Source organism: Carassius carassius, chromosome 6 (assembly GCF_963082965.1).
Source record: "Carassius carassius chromosome 6, fCarCar2.1, whole genome shotgun sequence".
NCBI lineage: Eukaryota > Metazoa > Chordata > Actinopteri > Cypriniformes > Cyprinidae > Carassius > Carassius carassius.
This window is the reverse complement of record NC_081760.1, coordinates 36,893,097-36,908,989: the sequence shown is the minus strand read 5'-3', so window position 1 is coordinate 36,908,989 and position 15,893 is coordinate 36,893,097. Positions and strand designations below refer to the sequence as shown.

The following is a 15,893-nucleotide window of genomic DNA, read 5'->3' as shown; positions in this document are numbered from 1 at the left end:
AAATTGGGCCCATTCACTTTGAAGGTAAATGTCTCAAGGTAAAGATTCACATCATAAAGTTTTAATGATCGTTCTCTGAGAATAGTAAAGTCAACACCACAACTATAACGATATCATTGTAATCACTTTAAAAAAGTTTTTTTCAGCTGATGAACTTTAAAAACATTGACAACCAACAAGAATCCCCTCGACTTTACGGTGCGCAAATCTATCTTTCTTACTGTAAATGGGCCTGAACTCAGTATTTTTATATATTTATTGCATTTTCTAAGAAAATGAGGGAAAGTAAACCATCTGTTGTGGTAATCAACATAAAGCCACAAATGCTTCAGATCACGTTTATAGTAATTAGCTCTGAACCCAGAAAACGAGTGTAAATGAGAGCAGTGCACTTGTGTTACCTGTGTTTGTAAACCCAGTCCTGCTTTTCGGCCAGGTGGGACAGTTTGAACCTCATGCCCTTCGCCCTGAAACATCAACACAGTTTCACATCCATACACAGGATCTGTCTTCCCAAAAGTGCTGATACTCACCTCTCCAGTCATGACGAGGGGGTGGCAGACTGCCTCTTACACATCACACAACGTCTGAATGAACCTCACAGAAGCCAAATGTCTCCAGCTCCGCTTGACTCTTTCTGTCTCTGTGTGCTGCTGTTATAGTGACATTGATCTGAGATCATGAAACAACACGGACAGCTGTTGGGTGAGAACACAAGCTCATATCAACAGTGCTGATTATGGGCTGTATTGACGTTCATACAGTTGGTGTGGACAGCAGTTGACAGTGGTTTTCATCAGAAAGCGTGTATCACCTGTATTTGTGTCAGGATCAGTGAAGGCAACAGTATGTGTGCAGTAGTCATCTGTGTGCTGATCTTTTGTTCTGTTCACAGAACAGCTCGTTTCCAGACACTTCCAGACAGATTTTTTTTGTTTCAGAACCAATTGAAAAACTGATTGAAATGGATGTGCATTATGTTCATTTACATTATATGGAACAATAGTGACGTGACATTCAGCCAAGTATGGTGACCCATACTCAGAATTGCTCTGCATTTAACCCATCCGAAGTGTGAACACACACACACACACACACACACACACGGAGCAGTGGGCAGCCATTTATGCTGCGGCGCCCGGGGAGCAGTTTGGGGTTCAGTGCCTTGCTCAAGGGCACCTAAGTCGTGGTATTGAAGGTGGAGAGAGAACTGTACATATGCACTCCCCCCACCCACAATTCCTGCCAGCCAAGACTCGAACTCGCAACCTTTCGATTGCCAGTCCTACTCTCTAACCATTAGGCCACGACTTCCCTAATACAGCATGGACATTCATCCAAACATCTGATTTTGTGTCGCAGGGTTAATAAATACTGACAAAGTTTTCGGGAGAGCCATTTGAAGTGGCCAAACTGGTTTTTGCAACATTGTAGCTGTTTTTTGAAAGTGTACTCAGTCTGACCAGAATGACATAGATGGTCTATCTCTAGCAGATTAAAAACTGGCTAGCAGTTATCCAAACCAGTCTGAACCAACCAAAGACCAGTCAGTAACCAAGACAACCAGCTTTGGATTTGTCACAGATGTGCACTTCTACTATATATTCTCCTGCTCACGCTGATACTGTGTCTGATTAGATGTACTGAAAAATATCTGAATATCCACTTATGAGTTCAGTATGAACCCTCAGGAAGTGACTCCATAAGCCAGCCTGAATCAAAATAACCAGTCCCCTTGTGAAGAAAAGATAATGTTGTGTTCTGGAGGACAGAAGATGTTTAACTCGGGTAAACTGTGCAGTCATTGGAGAAGCTGCTGCATCTAATCAACCAGTAAAGCGGGTTATTCAGTCTCCTATCGGTGATCTATCCGTGTCCTGACTCCTGAGGGTGTAATCTGAAGCCTGATGTATCGGTGGGTTGCGGCAGCAGTAAGTCACTACAGTCCTCGACGCGCGCTCATCATGTTTTGACCATAGACTGAAATGTCGCAATGCCCGAGGATCAGAACCCGCTAGCGCGTGGGGATCGTAGAAGCGCAGAATGCATGTTTGCGAAAGCTTCCTGGTTCTCGTGTGAAACACCATCTGCGAGACGCGACGCAAGGGGGATTGTTTCGCTAACAGCTCCTTTTTTGGACGCGCGCAGAACGCGTCTTCCGCCCGTGCTGGCTGTTGAGCCGGTGGGTGACCGTGCGTGGATACGATCATGTGGCGGAGCGGATGCCGCTCATGCTGGACGCGGGCGCGATGTCAGGACAGCGGGGTCGATCCGGAGCGCGAGCGGCTCTGGGCCGAGCTCTTCGAGCAGCTGGATCTGAACAAGAACGGACTGATCGATGTGAACGAGCTGCGGGTCGGACTCGCCGCCCGGGGGCTGTCGTGGAGCTCGGTGGAGGAGGTACGGAAGAAACACAACACACGCAGTCATAACGGAAGGTTATTTATAGTGCAGAATAACTGTCTATGAATTCACAGGTTTATGAGTTAATGTCAGATGTGGAGATAATAACCTTCACCTCCAAGTCACGTGAGCATCTGAAAGTGATAATGCTGCAGAACGCGATACAGTCGCAGTCAATCAGATTGAATATTTGAATATTTAATAATACAGAGTGCGATTCGGAACAATGAGATTTCGCGGTGGGCGTGGCTACCCAGAGCAATTTCGGTCGCAAATCGTGAACCGTGCATAGTGTACTGTTCAACGATGAATTAATGATACATTTCCTGTAATTCTGCGAGACTTCCGGTTCATTAGCCAACTACAAAAATACCAGAGTTTGCGCTACAAACCAGTTGGTTTATGATTATGGTAATAAATTAACCTAATGTGACCGCAAATACCTGTTTGCAACATCAGACAGCATTATGGAGTCTTTTTGTGAAGCTAAAATGACTGAAAGCCTCTCATATTTAAGTTTGTACGTTAATCTTAAATGAAACAATTAATGTATATTCTAATTGGAAAGAAATTAAATTTCCAGTACACTTGATGTGTAGCTGCTTGTAGTGCACTGCTCTCACTATTACACTACGAAAATGACATAAAATAGTGCAGAAGTAGCTACACACAAATGGGATGCACCTTGTAGAAACCGCAATATTTAATATATGTAAACAGGATTTCAGACGGCCGAGATCTCACTGTGGATAGACTGCACACACAGTGCTCCAGAAATAAAGCAGGGATGGAGCATGATGTTCAGCTCAGATTAGACAGATGTGCTGGAGCCATTAGTGAGAGTATAACACGTTATGTAGCTGCTTACTCTCAAACACACTCAAACTCATAATGCTTCATGTGATAAAAGTACGACTGCACAGCAGGATTGTAGTTTCGAAGTCTGCCGTGTCGGGGTCAGGAACAGGGCAGATTAGAGTACTGTGTAGCAGCACTAATGAACCAGTTAATGAGCTTAATAGTTAATAATCTCAAGGTCAACGGCAGGAGCAGAGGAAGGGCATCAGCAGCCGCTGGCACTGAGTCAACATCACCAGGTCTCCAGCTGCCATCTGAGACTGGGTTTCTTCAAAGTAGCTTGCATTACTGATTAGAAAAGTAAGATATTTTCTTGTTAATTTAAGTAATGCGCTACTTCATTAGTTACTTGAAAAGGTTATCTGACTCGGTTACTTGTAACGCATCACCCTCAACACTTACCAACATACTGAATACATACTGTAGTTTATAGTTTAGCATGTGACTAGACGAATGATCTGCTTGTCTGGGACAATCTTGTGTTATATTGATTTCTGAAATTTGATGATTTTGTAGTGCGCTGTGAGGTTTGAAATCATGTGTGCATGTGTTTATGTATTTGCATTATGCATTATGATGAATTATATTGGCAAGAAAGTACTAAACTTCACACATAGGCTCACAGAAACACATGTAGGCTGCAGAGTGTGCAAAAGGTCAGCGTCTTGGAGTCGATCCATGCGAGAGTAAATGTCATGTGACTGCTGGCTCACATAAATAAACACACACACACACACACAAGTGTTTTGAAGACGTCTGCAGAGGAGGACAAACTAGTTAAATGGGTGAAATTACTGGCATAGCTACATTGTGATTTGCCTTTACAACATACCAAGGATTGTGGGAATGATTTGAATGAGCTTCTCAGTGCAGCACTTTATGTGGATTTAAAGTGACAGTAGCTTGTGTGTAGTGATTAATTAAAATTTCCTCACCATAAAACACCAGAATGTACAGTTTAGCTGACTGTAACACCCTGAGACCTGCAGTGAAATGCCTCTGATCCTCTCTGTCTGCACAGCTCAGTACAAACACGTTCAGACATGCTGCACTGGGGATCGTGGGGCAACACCCTGAAAACAAAAAAAGCATGCGGTGATTAATCTCGTAAATTTGGACACAGTGTTCATTCCCAGATGCGTGTTTATTTGCACAGCTCTCTCAAAGTACAGAAAATCTGGATAGAGTCACATCAGAGAGATTTAAACCAATCATTTAGCGGTTTATCTATTGATTATGTGGATTTTAACACTTATATAGTCATTGTTTCTAAATGAATTAAACATGTTGTAAAGCTACTGTTTTGTGCACTTGGCTTTCTCTGCTGCTTTCCTTCTTTTAATTTACATTCATTTTGTCAATGCATTTAATTCGAATGAAATGAACCTGTGTTTGATTCAGTGATTAACCTCTGACTGCTCGTGTCTGATGTCGGTGCTTTGGGCTGGTGGCTTTGCATGGTTTTAATGTGCTTTTCTCCTTCATTTGCATCCCATCCCACCTATCCTAATGATTCCCGGCACCCCTCTTTCCCTCCATTTCTCTCCCACCCTCCTCTATCTCTCTGTTAATGCTCTATATTCAGCAGATTGTACGAGCTGGAGACGTTAATCTCGATGGTCAGCTGGATTTTGAAGAGTTCACGGAGTATCTGCGATCACACGAGAAACGCCTTAAACTCATGTTTCGCAGCTTGGACCGCAACAACGACGGTTAGTTTCCATCATCTTCACAGTATCATCCCAAACAGTGTTATTGTAGTATATTCGATTACAGTATGTATTAATATTTCCAAAGTAGCTTTACATTTTTTTTAATACTTTGTTTTCATCATAATTTTACTTGAGGTTTTATTTTAGGTTTCATTTCAGTTAACTACAATGATTTTTATTAGTATATATTAGCATTAGTATCTATTGCATTCATTATCTCACAATATTGTTAGTTTATCTTTATGTTTCAGTGTAATAACGCATTGTTTGTATGATTGTAGGTCAGTTGGACGTGGGGGAGATCCAGCAGTCGTTACACAATCTCGGCGTGGACGTCACGTTGGAGCAAGCTGCCAAAATACTGCAAAGGTGTGTGTGTTACTTAGCATATGTGCAAAGTGCTTTCAGGCGTGATTCAGTTGTGACATGCCGAACTTGTGAAATGTGTTCCCACAGTATGGATAAAGACCATTCCTTGACCATCGACTGGTTCGAGTGGCGAGATCACTTCCTGTTTAACCCTCTGCACAACATGGAGGAAATCGCTCAGTACTGGAAACACTCGGTGGTACGAAGCACAAGCTGAGAGATGAGTCTTGTATGACTACAGAATGGGCCTCTCTCTTCCTGTAATGCTGTTGTTGTGTGTTTGTGTAGATGTTGGACATCGGAGAGCTTCTGACGGTCCCAGACGAGTTCTCGGAGAAGGAGAAGCAGTCAGGGTACGTGTGGCGGCAGCTGATGGCAGGAGCTGTGGCCGGATCGGTGTCCAGGACAGGAACCGCGCCGCTCGACAGACTCAAGGTGTTTCTGCAGGTGAGACAGCGCTGCTCTGAAAACAGTCACTTTTGGTCTTCACACAACAACAGCATCTGATCTTTGATGCACATTTAATGCCAGTTTCCTGTTTAGAGGTTCCTGTTGAGGTTTAGATTCCTTCAAAGTAGCTCTCAGTGCAATCCAGAAAAAGCTGTGGCTTGTGTGAACAAGGATAATAGGAGTTAGGTACTGTGCGATGAAAGGCATCTAACTAACTACAAATATCCATGATAATGTATTTTATAATATATGATCTTTTTAATTCGTTTTTATTTTCTTTTTTTAAACTGAAAATAGCTTATTATTTCAGTTTAAGTTTTTTAGTGTATCAGGTTAAACTAACATAAAATGAGAAATGCTGCTTTGGTAACTGGCTGAAATAAAATAAGTTTCAGTTCATTTTTATTTTATTTCAAGTAACATCAAAACATTTAATGGTTTTAGTTTTTCTTTGACTAGTTAACTAGTTTAGGTAAGTACTAAAACAAAAAAAAACCAAAATTTACCCTGATTCAACCCACCCAGCTACATTGTGAATTATTACAAACTTTGATTTGATGCAAAAAGTATTTCAAAATCGAGAAAAAGGAAAAAGATAGAAAATATGTATTGAACAACATTAATAATGTAAAAAACTACATTCCTGTAAAGCATTGTGATTGACTGGAGAAATATAAAACTATCGATTTAAAGATGTTGATTAATATCAAATAAAATGTTTAGCTAGAGCACAGTGTTCTTTCTCTGATTGGTGGACAGTCTGTGCAGAATTATGAGTGATGTAGTTTTTCACCACTGTTGAACATGAGTATTAAAAAAATACATTGAAATAATGATTAGTTAAAAAATACATTGCTTTGGTTGAGCCTTCAACAAAAGCATAAACCATCAATTAACAGCCTTTGAGCTCGCAGTAGGTCTGTCTTTAAAGGTTTATAATTTACTATTAAAAATCAATTCCTTAATGGAGAAGTGAATGGAATTTTTACTTCCAGAACCTAACTGTTGCGCTCTAGATTTTCTGCTCCACACTGACCTCTGGAGGTCATGTGAGAAACTTGCAGCTGAACTTTATTTTAAAGTGATTGTGTCTAGGTGTGTTCGGTTTTATTCTAATCTAGTTAAACTGTAGTATTACACTAAAGATCATGTGAATTGTGTGCTGATGTTCAGGTGCACGGCCAGAGCTCTGATAAGGGGACTGTGTGGCGCGGTCTGCATGCGATGGTGAAGGAGGGCGGCCTCACTGCGCTGTGGAGGGGGAACGGCATCAATGTGCTGAAGATCGCACCGGAGACAGCCATCAAATTCCTGGCCTATGAAAAGGTACAGCTCTGTCTTTTACACTCAGCCGTGTGGACGGCGACTCAAAACTCAGCCTGCATCTCTGTGTCTGCAGATTAAGTGCTTGATGAGAGGCAGAAATGAAGGAGGAACTCTGAAAGTTCAGGAGAGATTTGTGGCTGGATCACTGGCTGGAGCGACGGCTCAAACTGTCATATACCCAATGGAGGTAAACACACACTCAACACATGACAGCTGGCTCCTGCACACACTGAACCTCAAGGTCACTGTGTGTATGTCGAGGCCTGGCTGTCAACACACACACACACATCTACACTCACATTACCAAAGGCCTCACGTAAAGCTCATGAAAGTGCTCTGCATTCAGAATAAAGCAGTGGTCCGTGAATAGCTGTGATTAATGGAGAGCGAAGTCTTTGAAATAGACTTAAGTAAAACAAAGCCTTTTTAAAAATTTTGGCATTAGCAATGTTATAAAAATATACATAGCTTCAATAAATAACCACTATTAATTAAAATAGATTTAAAAATGTTTATATAATATATTAACTAGTTCAAAAGATCTAATTGGGGTCTGTGATCTTTTAGTGTTTTTAAGAAGTCTCTTATTTTATCAAAAATACAGTAAAATTGTGAAATATTTGTACAATTGAAAATAACCCTTTTCTGTTTGGATCTATTGTAAAATGTCATTTATTTCTCTGATCTAAGCTGTATTTTCAGCATCATTCCTCCTGTCTTCAGTGTCACATGATCTTCAGAAATCACTCTAATATGCTGATTCGATGTTCAAGACACATTTCTGATTATTATCAATGTTGAAAACGGTTCATATTTTTGTGGGAACGGTGACTGTTTTCATGACTCTACATTGATTTTCCTTCATGACTCTTCATTCCTGTCTGCTTCTCTCGTTCTGCAGGTGCTGAAGACTCGTCTCACTCTTCGTAAAACGGGACAGTATTCAAGTGTGGCGCACTGTGCTAAACATATCCTGCAGAAGGAGGGCATTCTGGCATTTTATAAAGGATACCTGCCCAACATGCTGGGCATCATCCCGTATGCTGGCATAGATCTCGCCGTCTACGAGGTGTGTGTGTGTGTGTGTGTGTGTTGAGAATGATTCCTCCATAAAGACTCTTTCTCACACGGTCTTCCTCTCTCTCAGACACTGAAGAACGCCTGGCTGCAGCAGCACACGGAGGGATCTCCCGATCCGGGCGTCCTGGTGCTGGTGGGCTGTGGCACAGTGTCCAGCACCTGCGGACAGCTGGCGTCCTACCCGCTCGCCCTCATCCGAACACGCATGCAGGCGCAGGGTGAGAGACTTACGTAGAATCAGACAAGAGTTGTGCTTCAATCCCAAGCTATAAATGTTAGTTTATGTGAAAAAGAAAAGGATTATCACAGAAATCATTGGTGAATAAAGCATCATTTCCTTCATGTTCAAGACAACCAAATTATCAGTTCATAGGAAACTGCCAGAAAATATCACTAATAAAAAATGAAGTTGCTGTAATAATGTGGGGGTTTTCCCATGTAATCACTGAGCTCAAAGTGCACAGAAATGCAATAAAAAATACAGCTGTGTTATTTTGCATTATGATGTTAGGGAATGCAATAATGTAAAACCAAGATTTGTTTTGTTTCACAATGAGGAATTTATTCACTAAATGGATTTCTATCATATTTTATGCACATTTTTTTCTAATTAAATACACAATTATGTGCACTTTTTCATGCAAATTTTAAGATTGTATGCACATTTAAATATTTCCATCCAGCGTTTTCAAATTGTATTCCAAAATTCACATAAACACGTGAATTCGGAACAGCATTGTTATTATTATTAACTAAAGCTAAAATAAAAAAAGTTAGTTATTTTAAATAAAGTAAACATTAATTGGAAAGTCATCTCAGCTACAATGAAAAAAACTGGTGAAGAAACAATTTTCATTCAGAGACTGCTATTAAATGTAAAAATTAAGAATTAAATTTTGAAGTAGAAAATAAAATAAAATAAAAAATAGTTTTCTTGTAAAACATGTTCCAATAAGTTTCGTTCTATTTATGGCTTCGAAAAAATCTGTTTTTACAGCAGAGTTACTAAGGCACATTTCTCATTTTCGTTTAGTTTAACTAGAAGTAATAAAATAAATAACAATATAGAAATATTTACAAAAGCAGTAACTAATAAAAACGAGTAAAAGTAACTCAAATTAAAATAAGAATAAAATATAGAAAAAAAAAACGAATTCAAAATGCAAATGAAACTATAATAATGTCCTATAAACAGTAAAGTTCCATTGATTCTGAACATTTTCTGGCATCAGAAGAAGTACCGATTCTTTTTTCTCTTCTGGTTCCTCAGCGTCAGTGAAGGGAGCTCCTCAGTTGTCCATGCTGACCCTCTTCAGGAGTATCGTGGCCCAGGAGGGTGTGGTGGGACTCTACCGAGGCATCGCGCCAAACTTCCTCAAGGTCATCCCGGCGGTCAGCATCTCCTACGTCGTCTACGAACACATGAGGAAAGTACTGGGAGTGGGAACCTGAGAGAGAATGAAAGAAAGACAGCTCATGTGTGTGTAGAAAAGACTACAACAATCATATCCGGACAAGAGAGGTCAAAGACTTGTTTATTTAAGCCTACAATATATTCAATCACTGCAGTGATGTTCACCAAAAACAGTGAATGTGAGGAAGAACGATGAACTGAATCCGAACACTGAATTATGCAGAATGTAAGAGGTTCTGTTCTGACCCTTTCCTGAATTACTGAGGTTCATGATGTGCTCTCCGTGTGTGTTGTTGGTCAACAGGGCCCTGATATTCGGATATTTAGGGTACGGCTCTCTGGATGCGGTAAAATGAATGCTTGCGTGTGTGAGACTGTGTGAGCATGTGCTGTACTGTACTCTTTGTTTATCCCTGTGCACACTACTGAACTCCAAATGGGAATGGGCAATAAACTAACTTCCTCCTTTTGAACTTACAGTACAGCTGAAAGTGCCTCTGTTTTGAGAAGCTTGTATGTTTTATCAGCTGTGGTCCAGTAATACGCCTCCTCTACATTGGTGTCCTTCAAAATCAGCATTCCAACCAAACAAAAAGATTCTGTAGCACGAGTTTATAGGAATAGTTTGCCCAAAAAAGAATAATTTTTCGAAATGTACTCACTCTGAGGCCATCCAAGATGTAAATGAGTTTGTTTCACCATCAGATTTGGAGAAATGTAGCATCACATCACTTGTTCACCACTGGATCCTCTGCAGTGAATGGGTGCTGTCAGAATGAGAGTCCAAACAGCTGGGAAAAACATCACTGTAATTTTGGGGTGAACTGATTCTTTAACTGATCCTAAAATCCTGCACTGCGTCCCAATTTGCATATAATGCAACTTAACCCTAAAACCCTGTTGGGGACAAATGTGGGCAAAATAATTTTGATTTATTTTTGAAAAATACTTCCCTTGATCTGAGCGGTACAAGACTTGGCTACTTTTCCTAAGTTTACCACCTGAACACACACACACAAAAATGACTCGATTCTACAATGTTAAGTGGGTGAAAAAAAAAAACTCCTTAATTGTTTGTTCGTGGACAAAAATGGGCACCCATAGGAATGAATGGGAAAACCTGTAATTCAGAGCATTCTTGTTGTTTTTTTGTAAAATAAAATCAATAAATCCAATACAATGTATATCTAACATACACACAAATGAAGGGCTGATCCTGTAGTCTATGCAGCCATTGAGTATGAGTAGTACTATAGCCATCTAGTGGCTATTGATATTATTGTTTTTTATTCTTGATTTAATACCAATAAAAGGCACTAGATGCCAGCAAAAACACTTCATCTTTAGGATTTAACTCTCAGAACTTAGTGGAATGATATTTTTAATGTAGGTAAAGAAATAATAAATATAACATAAAATAAGCATTATTTACATAGAAATTGTGGTACTTTTAGAGGTAAATAAATTCAAAAATACCCCCAAAATAAAATAAAATACCATAAATGGATAGAATAAATTTTATCGAAGACATTGATATAACATTTATAATAAATAAAAAATTGGATGACACCTGAGACCTCTGTGCCCACATTTGTCCACGAACAAACAATTAAGGGCTGTTATGTGAACAGGGTATGAGGGTTAAATAGTGATAGTGTCAAAACACAAGGTCTCACTCATGAAACATTTATGTTTAAATTATCTTATGAAAATTTGTTTGCACTTGCATTAATTGTGCTTGTGTTTCATGAGTAAGGCCTTCACATTAGTATGCCAAATGGCATATTTTTCTTAAAAGCATGCATCCATGCACATTTTTTTTTCTTTTTCTTTTTTCAGCTAATGTTGCCCCCAAACAAGTGTAAAGTTTGTGACGGTTTTCTTACAGTGTTCTGTATGTGATTTTTAGCTTGAAGCTAATGCTAACAAGCAAACAGTAGATAAGTGGTATTGATAAACAATTAATGACCCAACACTGGCATACTAGAAACTCAGAAGTACTTTTACTGTGTACTTTCAGTGCGTAGTGTACCTATCTGAATTGACACATAGCCTTGGAGTTAAATTTGTATGATGTCATCCTCAATGCATGAGGTACTGTAGCCTACGGTTTGGAGCAGAAAGCCTTATGGACTCTTGGATGGGAGAAGGAGTGTTTGTTTTGTGATTTTTAACTGAACAATATAACAAAGAAAAAAAAAAAAAGATTGATTGATTGAGTCACATCTAGGTCAATATGCTCTGTATTTTATTACCGACCAAGCTGAAATTCGGATAAACTGTTTGTATGTGTTACAATAGAATGAAGATTCCGATACGGAATCTGCGCCCACAGCTTTCCACAGAATTCAAACAGAATTTGTTCACAAAATTCTACACAAGTTCAAGTCTCAAAACTTGATTTTTGTTTCTTTTAGGTTGTCCATTAGCACAACCACATGCTACTGCACTACTAAATGCTCACAACACAAACTTTTAGCAAATATAGCAAACATTTTTGCAATGGTCCATGCATTTAAATGTTCCAGCCTTTCTCTTTTGGGAAAACATACCAAAAATATTGATGACATCATCCTGCACTCACTGAGTGTATCCTGTCAGGTCCTCTGTAGAGTGAGAAAGTCCCTCCTCCTAATTCAACTGTGACAAACTAAAGACGCTGGCTGTTTAACAAAAATAGTAATTTACTTAAATTAAAAGCTAGTGTAAAATATTTACCATGTTTACACACATTCTGCACTATTAGTGTGCAAATTGTGAAAAAAAAATAAATAAATAAAAATAAACAAATTGCTTGGGTCTCCTAATTTCCAGTGGTTTCGTATGCAGAAAGTATTATTGGTCTTATTTTGATGTTAACAAAAAAATTAAGAATTATAATTTATGGTCATATATTTTTGCTGTTCCTCCGTGTATTACTGAATGCATGCAAGAGAATGTATTTAAATTAAATTAAACAGTACATTCTTCACTAGCGATCTTTATCTTATTTTTATAACACCAATTCATCTATTAGCTGTACGGAAACTGTATTTCATAAAAAAATGCCAAGAAAAAGCACTGAGCAGCAGAATATAAGCACCCAGTCTAAACGGTCCAAAGAGCGGTAGTAGCCCAGAGTGCAGTCTGGACGATGGGGCGTGGCGACACGTTGGGGCGGAGCGACACGTGTCGCCCCGCCCACCTCAGCGGTTATTGGTTTATGATTAAGATGAGCTTATTGGTGTACAGATGAGTGACGATTTTACAGCTTATTGGTATAGAGAATTATGACGCTGTGAGCAGGATTGGAATGCGGAAGTAGACACTCAGATGAATAAACTTTTAATATAAATTAAAAAGCGAATATAAATGTTGTGTTTTTGCATTTATTGTTGCGTTTCCACAACATCCCGTATAAATACAAAGAGTTTTGGATTACGACGAACAGAACAGAAATAAATGGTCTAATTTACAATTACTCCCTCAACGGCTGTAGACGCTACCTCGGCATTACTCGCTGGTTTTTGAAAATGACACAGCAATATAATGCGAAGTATGGTTATGTAGATAGTCATGGAGTACCTTGATTTATATATTCAAATGATATATACATATATATATATATATGTGTGTGTGTGTGTAACAAATTGTCACCAGTCTCTGAACGTCACCAATAATATACTGAACATTCCCTTAGCCCCTACGAAAATTTACCATGGTTCTGCTACAAAAACTATAGTTAAACTAAGGTGTTTTTATAATTACAGCACATGGTAAATTAATATGCCAACAAATATTTTTACTACAATAAATCCATGGTTACTTTTTGCAAGAAAGGAACTATACAGGTTCTAAAGAACTTGCCCAAAAACACTCGTCTCTTTCTGTTATGTTTTCTGAACTGCACTACTGAAAACCTCATTAATCCTGAATTTATTTAGTTACCCGCTTCTATATAAAAACATAATACATTTAATCACCCCTTTAAACACTTCATTGTTTATCAAAATCATTGGTAATTGAAAAATTACACCGAATTGTCACAACTAAATTAAGAATTCATTATGAGCAATGCATAGCAAATGATGTTACCATCAAATATGAGAAACCTTAAAGAATGATAGACTGATGTAAATGACTGAAACCTGTTGTCATGCATGTTTGCCATAGCTTTTTTATTAAAACATTATACACTGCAAAGTTTAACTTTAAATGACATCAATTAATACATCAAAACCAGTTGATCTCAGTTCATTCTCAATTTCCCTTCAATGGACACACAAATGTGTTTCATGCCGCAAAAAAAAAAAAAAAAAAACGGCCCTTGGAACAAAATCCTGTGTAAACAAAAGCCCAGAAGATCACCACGCCGGCCTCTTCCCTGTACCCTGGTGGGTTAAACTTGAAAAGGGCTCTGCACTGCAAGCATTCCCTGATGCTGTACATCTGTCTTAACTCGTTCTGGTAGACAGGAGGACAATTCTTCCAGTTGGCCACAACTTATAGTGTAAAGACAAAATACAGGAAAGATAATAATAAAAATAATAAAAGTTTAACAGCCTCATACTACAAAGTTCAATTGGAGAATGAGCATTAAACAGGGGGAAATCTTACTCTCTAGCCAGGCAAAGTGTGTCGCTTTCCGGAAAACTTTTTGAGTGACCACATCCCTAAACCATCTGCAAACCAGAGAAAGAGTCAAACATGCAGAGTCACCCGCTGACAAAATAACTTCCCTGAGGATTTCCAGGGGAAGCTGTTGATTCAAAAACATACATAGGTTTATTTATACAAGTATATAAAAGTTATTAAACATTATATAAACACTGACTACAGACAACCTTGCTTTAAACAATTGTTGTCACAACTGCATACTCATTCTTTTATAATACCACTAATAAAATGTTAATATATACAGTACTGTGCAGAAGTATTAGGCATGTTAGTATTTTCACATTGAAAAAAATATTTTTAAGCCAATTATTTATATCTTTTGCTGTAGTGTGTCAGTAGGATATATTAGTTTACATTTCCACACATTCATTTTGCCATTAATTGTAATAATCCAGTGAGATATTTGTATATATTTGTATGCATGATCCACATGAAGATCTTTTACATTGAATATAAATATTTCTGTCTTATATGGTGAACAAAATCCACATTAGATCGCAAACAGAAGTTATTTAAAACACTCGCTGCTGTCTGAAAATGAATTAAGATGAAATGTTTTTAAATGTCTTTGATGCTGATGTTAACTGATAGCTATATATGAAATAATCCACGGTGTTGACCAATATAGTACTTGTACATAATCCCAATTTCATATCTGAACAACTATGTAGCTGTAATAACTAAAATACCTCTGCATGTACACACATGTAATGATTAGTTCTTAATGAATGTATGTGCACAAATAACCTGCTTTGCTGGACTCTGCCTGAAGACACTGTCTTTTGAATGGTGAAGTTCCTCCCCTCAGTGGTTGAGCTCTAAAAGAACAAATGTCAAGAGGTAGGTATATTGCTAGATATAGTACAGACTACAGAGTAATATTTCATGTAGCAACATTCAAACAGTTACATACATTTGCGGAGTGAAGCTGTCCAGGAGAACAGAACACCACCACCTCCTGATCATGTCATCCTGAAAAATAATAATAATCATATACACACAATAATCATGCATGTCTGTTCAAATAACTTGACAAATGTAATGGCATAACGTTACCTCTGTAAAATCAAACCTAAGAGCTAAAGCCATGTACAGAGTGTACTGTTACAATCCACAAAGAACAATAAAATGAGCAATTTATAACAATTATTAACAATAATTATTCAAATTGAACGTACCATGGATAAATAAATGATCGAACATCGCATTTAATATTATAAGATATTTACACAACCACTTTTACTCACCTCATGCAATCAAGGTGGAATAGCGTTATTACTCTGCTGCTGCAGTTGCCACCGTTCTGTTTATTTCAACGCAAACTGTCCCCTGCTGGCTCGGAGCAAAATGTCAAAGGCGGGGGAAACAAATATGGGTGGGGCGACACGTGTCGCTCCGCCTCGAAATGTCGCCCCGCCCCATCGTCCAGACTGCACTATACGCTGATCCAAACGTCCATCATTGTCAATCAGCGTTTTCTTGAACCTCATTTGTCTATTTCGTGCGCTCCTGAGCTCTGATTGGCTCCCTAACGTGTAGTTTGGTCAGCCCTTCGTCTTTTCGTCACCACTCATTGGATCAATGGTCCAGTTCTCACAGTACGCCTGCCTCCAGCTGCCTTCTGA

At 38.7% G+C, this 15,893-nt stretch overlaps 2 protein-coding genes and 1 long non-coding RNA gene across 8 annotated transcripts in view; 1 reads left to right on the top strand and 2 right to left on the bottom strand.

The window, feature by feature from the left end:
* The window catches only part of LOC132142826 (myoglobin-like), a 108,978-nt gene that overhangs the window by 87,765 nt on the left and 5,320 nt on the right, over window positions 1-15,893 (bottom strand). The gene's annotated exons all lie outside the window — the stretch shown is intronic.
* On the top strand, window positions 1,905-10,091 carry LOC132142815 (mitochondrial adenyl nucleotide antiporter SLC25A23-like). 4 transcript variants are annotated; one of them, XM_059552970.1, is made up of 10 exons: window positions 1,911-2,400; window positions 4,850-4,973; window positions 5,255-5,342; window positions 5,430-5,541; window positions 5,631-5,789; window positions 6,966-7,118; window positions 7,192-7,305; window positions 8,020-8,187; window positions 8,266-8,416; window positions 9,469-10,091. In XM_059552970.1, exons 1-10 carry the CDS (start codon window positions 2,209-2,211, stop codon window positions 9,648-9,650), a joined length of 1,443 nt encoding a protein of 480 aa, XP_059408953.1. In that variant the 5' UTR covers window positions 1,911-2,208; the 3' UTR covers window positions 9,651-10,091. The 4 variants fall into 4 exon arrangements, with proteins under 4 accessions (XP_059408950.1, XP_059408949.1, XP_059408953.1 ...); XM_059552968.1 differs by having other exon boundaries at window positions 4,847-4,973; XM_059552967.1 differs by having other exon boundaries at window positions 1,905-2,400; window positions 5,255-5,541.
* On the bottom strand, window positions 13,854-15,655 carry LOC132142036 (uncharacterized). Of its 3 annotated transcripts, none has more exons than XR_009434012.1 (5): window positions 15,325-15,655; window positions 15,182-15,240; window positions 15,016-15,086; window positions 14,209-14,350; window positions 13,854-14,093 (listed from the first exon to the last, which is right to left on the bottom strand). It is a non-coding gene; the product is annotated as an uncharacterized LOC132142036 (long non-coding RNA). The 3 variants fall into 3 exon arrangements; XR_009434013.1 differs by having other exon boundaries at window positions 15,447-15,465; XR_009434011.1 differs by lacking the exon at window positions 15,325-15,655 and having other exon boundaries at window positions 13,856-14,093; window positions 15,182-15,311.